General features: G+C 39.3%; 1 protein-coding gene across 1 annotated transcript; it reads left to right on the top strand.

Annotated features, from left to right (window-relative positions):
- Positions 1 to 1,553: 1,553 nt before the first annotated feature.
- On the top strand, positions 1,554 to 2,888 carry LOC149798653 (zinc finger MYM-type protein 1-like). Its single transcript, XM_089957278.1, has 2 exons — positions 1,554 to 2,092; positions 2,453 to 2,888. Exons 1-2 carry the CDS (start codon positions 1,554 to 1,556, stop codon positions 2,886 to 2,888), a joined length of 975 nt encoding a protein of 324 aa, XP_089813404.1.
- Positions 2,889 to 5,312: the final 2,424 nt, after the last annotated feature.

Below are 5,312 nucleotides of genomic sequence, written 5' to 3'. Positions count from 1 at the left end.
ATAGATGTCAAATTCTATCCTTTTTCCTGATTTGGTTTACCATACACAGATCCATTAAAGTACCATGCACTCTCAATTTCTTGATGCCTAGATAATTTATTGATAAGTTCAGTATTCAGCCTGGTTACATCCTCTACCAGTCTAATTCCGTTGTATTGTATAAAATCCTTCCACTTGCCATTCTAAGCAAAATTTGACAATCACTGACCTTGGTTGTCCCTGTCTACCTGGAATCCTATGCACAGCCACTATGTCCCTGTTGTCCAAATTTAATCTTTGTGACTTCCTTCACCCATTTCGGAATTCTCTCTCTCAGACTTTCATTTTCCTCCTCCTCCAGCCCTAAAACGTTTATGTTCAGCTTCCTTGAATATTGTTCGATTTGGTTTGAAGCCGCACTTGCTTGCTTCGATCTCCTTTCAGAATCTTTCACGTCCCTCCTCATTTTATCATTTTCCTTCTTTGCGTCTTGTAATTTTTCTTGCAATTGGTGGTTTTCGAATTCCAGTGAATCCACCCTATCCATCAACTCTCCTGTCCTCTCCTTTACTACCCTTTCACTTTCTACAAGTATCTCCTTTCTCAGATCTTCCTTCACATTCTCTAACAATTTCCTCACAATAGTTGAGACAATTTCTGTTAGGTCATCTTTTTTTCCACCAAGTCAGCAATAGCAGATGTTAAATCTGCTTTTGAAATGCTCCCTCTGAAACTTTGCTTTATTTCATCCAAGTCCAGCTGAATTGTACTCAAGTTACTTGTGTCAGATGTCTCCATTAGGGTGCCACTGTGTAATCTGGTTTTTATTTGTTGCTTGCCTTGATCTTTCTTTCCACTCATGCTTGTAGATAATCTTGTTTGGACTAATTTTTTCTCACTACTCAATTGTGACACTGACATTTATTATTCACCATGTGCCAAACAATTCTTACAATTGAAGGCAAACAGCACTGAAATGAGTCAAACAAATCAGGTAGGGAATGTCTCAAAACTGCACCACTAAACTTCCATCTCTACTCCATCATATTTGAATTCTGAGTGGAAAAACACATTGTTTTCCAAAATTTGATTATGATCTACTAGTAATGTTGTATGCACTGCATTCCTTGAATATTCACACATCATCCCAGCAAGTATGAACCATTTCACTGTAAAAATAACCACTTATAACCGCCAAAATCTACAGAGCCCACTTTACTAGCTTCCACCTATAGAATACTGGAGGCATGTACTTCAACGAGTGATGGCAGTAATTTGATCCCTTCTTATGTACCCACATAAACCAGTATGAAAATAAAGGATCTGGCCATCCATCATACCTATCCAAAACCATATGTGAAGAAGTTATCCAGCTAACGGCTAAAAACGTTCTTGACGAAATAGTGAAAGAAATCAAAGAAGCAGGGTATTTTAGTGTATCGGTCGATTCATCACCTGATGTTTCCAATGTTGATCAACTCACTGTAATTGTTAGATATGTTTCTCCCCTTGATGGAGTACCAGTTGAACGATTTTTGACATTTATTGAACTGAAGAATCACACAGGTGAAGGAATGGCTGAATTGATACTGAACTTCTTTGAAGAACTTGAAATAGATTTCAGTAAATGCAGGGGTCAATCATATGACAATGCGTCTAACATGGCTGGAAAGTATAATGGCGTTCAACAGAAAATTCTGGAAAATAATAAGTTTGCAAAATGTATTCCCTGTGCTGGATATTCCTTAAATCTGGTTGGAAGAGCTGCAGTTGACTCTTGCCTGGATGCAGTGAATTTCTTTGGCGTGGTCAATGAACTTTATTGCTTTTTCTCAGCCTCTACAAGACGGTGGGCAGTGCTGAAAAACTTCTTGCCACCACAGTCAAATGTTCTGCAACATTTATCTGACACAAGATGGGAGGCCCATGACAGACCTACGACAGCCATCAGTGAAAGTTATGCTCACATTCTTGAAGCACTCAGTCACATCCATGATGAAAACACTGAAAAGGATGATACTAGACGACAAGCTCAAAATCTGTGCAGAAAACTGAATTTGAATTTGTGTTCATGCTTCATCTGTAGACAGGTTTGCTTGAGCAGTTTCACAAAGTAAGCAATGCCCTTCAAAGTACACATATTTCATTGACCACGTGTGCAAACCTATACAGTTCACTTTTGCAATTTGTTTCCAACACACGGGAAAACTTTGATGAGATTGAGAGCAAGCAAAAACTACTCTGCCTGATGTAGAGTACAGAACTCTCCAAAGAAGGCGTAGAGTACGAAAACGACAACACAGTGATGGCAGTGCAACTGAAGCCTTGGATGAAATTGAAATTCCTCCAAGAGATAAGTTAAGAATACATTCATTTATCACTGTAATTGATGCTATTCACTCAAATTTAAAAAGAAGAGCTATTGTGTATAGGAGTGTTGCTGACAATTTCTCGTTTTTAATTGATCTGCAAGCAACGAGGGAACGAGGGAACAAATTCTCCATGGTGTCAAGAGACTAGAACAAGAATATCCAAAGGATGTTGATCTCAGTCTTGTTGATGAACTCTTGACTTTCCACTTGTATGTCAAACAGGCTCATGCAGAAAAAGAAAGTTTCAGCCACCAAGACATGTACCAGATAATAAAACAAGATAAAATTCAGGCTGCTTTCCCAAATGTGGAAACAATTTTTAGATTGTTCCTGTGTTTGATGGTCACTAACTGTTCTGGAGAGAGATCATTTTCTAGGCTGAAAAGGATCAAAAGTGACCTTCGTTCAACAATGTCACAAAAGCGGCTGTCTGGTCTGAGTATTCTCTGTATAGAGAATGATAAACTGCGACTTATTGATTTTGATAAAATCATTGATGAGTTTGCAGTCAGGAAAGCTCGAATGAAGATGTTCTGATATTAAATAGCCTACTGTAAAAATGTAAACAGGCCTTAACAGGGTAATACAAAAACATGGCAATTTGACTATTTGACTGTTTTGTGTAAACAGTAAACTTCTTCATGAATCATCATTGTAAAAATAATGATTGATCAGGTAACACGTAATATTTTAACTACTCCTAAACTTCCTGAGTATGTATGCCTGACTACCTGTGTAAGCCTACCAGGCCTACCTCTTTCAGGGCCCTGAGTATGTATGCCTGACTACCTGTGTAGGCCTACCGGGCCTACCTCTTTCAGGGCCCAAGTAAGGGGCCTCATAACTTAACTAGCACAGGGCCTCATTTGTCCTAAATCCGGCACTGCTTAGAATGGCAACTGGATGAAAACGATCAACCGCTGCCCGGTCAAGAGCTCTACAACGGCGTCGATGCAACACGATATATGTTACAGAGATCATCGCGACGAATAAGTAGGATGCAATCGAGGCATGCCGCGGGACTTAAAAATCGTAGGCCAAAACAGTTCAGAGCACGTGTAGATCGAGCTTTTGTGCCTGACATCATTGGCACCAAACATAAGCTGCACTGCAGGTTTTGCACTGCGCTGATGATGACGTTGTTAAACGGCTAAGCACTCATTGCATACGATAATAATAATAATAATAAGCTGGGCACCGGGATTCCAGGTAAAATTAAATGGTCTGTTGTGCTATAAGATCTTTCAACGTTGGCAGAAGAACTGCATCAACCAGCGCACTAGCATTTTCCATGACGCAGAGTCATCGCGGTCACGGCAGACACTATATAGTCGGACGATCTCGTCCACGTGAGAGATTACAGCGCGTACTACGATCATTTCAAATATCTCATGACTGTCATCGATGTGTTCAGCAAATACACATGGGTAGTTCCTCTGAAACAAAAATGAAATTATATCGTTGACGCGTTGGATAGCATTGTAGGTGCTCAAAAACCCAATAAATTATGAGCAGATCATGGTAGTGATTTTTATAGCAAAACCGTCTCTGATTGACTTAAAAAATAATATTATCTTGAACAGCACACACAAATAAATCAAAGTGGCCGTCGTATAGCGGTTTAACAGAACTCTGAAAAATCGCACTGGGAAGAGATTTATCAGCGCTAAAACCAACCGATACTTAGATTATTTGCTAGCAATCGTTGACCAATACAATCACAAATGGCATCCCAGCATTAAAACGACTCCCTCGGAAGAATCTTCGGCTGACAAAAAGCAACAGGTCACAGACGCCTTACTTTTGAGATTCAAATTTAAAGTAGGTGACCACGTCAGAATTAGCAGACAAAAAAACTACATTCGGAAAGGTATACACACCTAACTGGATTCAAGAAGTCTTCGTCGTCGATACCATTAAAAAAAACCATTCCTGTTACGTATACGTTCAAAGATTCCTCACGAGAGTCCATATAGGCTTCTTCATACTAATAGGAATTACAAAAAGCAAACAAAAACCTCTTAAGAGTAGAAAAGTCATCTCCACCAAAGGAAACAAATTGTCAAATGGTTTGGTTATCCTGAGCAATTCACCTTTGTGGATTCCAACGACAGCTTTGACGCCATTGTCTCATCAGGCACTAACGCCTCCGAACTAACCTTATCATACTCCTCGCCTAAGCTATTTCCATATACCCTCTTACATTTCGACGCATGCTCGTGAAGACCCATCACTTCAGATATGTACTTAAACACATACTCAAATTTTATAAATTTCACACGACCCACTAACCGAACCCTAGTCATCCTATTCAGCCAATAATAAAACTGATATCGCTGCAGCGTTGACAAATTAAAACGATTGAACTTATTTTTTATGTGGTATTGTTGATTATACCGCCGCATCGGGCGCTGATAGCTATTGCCACTCCAGAACCCCCATAAAACAGTACTGTATATCATTGGGGCTCTCTCAACCACTTTTTATCACGAAGTGATAAAGTGGTCCGGAACCCCAAATATCGTATACTACTTCTGCTTAGCTTAAAATTGGCGTAAGGTATCTTCATTAACTTTGCAAAACTATGTTACTATTTTTTATTTCTTCTTTTATTGCAGACTCGACCTTGAGATTCAATTTCAATAATATATTTTGAAAACTCCATATAACCTATGCACGGGAATTCGACTCTTTTGCTTACAGAAGCCAATCTCTTTAGATGTAATGGGAATCTCTCGTACGACTATCCAATTTACAGAGAAATCAGCAGTACACTGTGTATCCAATATGCAGACCAAGCAAGAGAGCTAGACCCCTCAAATCGTGACAAAGTTGCCACTGATGTTGGTCATAGTTAAAGCACCCTAAAAGTTGTTTCAGGTTTTCATAGGTTTCCTTCATATGGACTGCATGACCAACTGAAATAGATGGCATAACATTGCCATTATGCAGCAAAACAGA

The sequence above is a fragment of the Sinohyriopsis cumingii genome, chromosome 5 (assembly GCF_028554795.1).
Source record: "Sinohyriopsis cumingii isolate HCF-2022 chromosome 5, ASM2855479v2, whole genome shotgun sequence".
Lineage (NCBI taxonomy): Eukaryota > Metazoa > Mollusca > Bivalvia > Unionida > Unionidae > Sinohyriopsis > Sinohyriopsis cumingii.
Note: the sequence above shows the minus strand (reverse complement) of the source record. Positions and strands in the feature narration are given on the sequence as shown.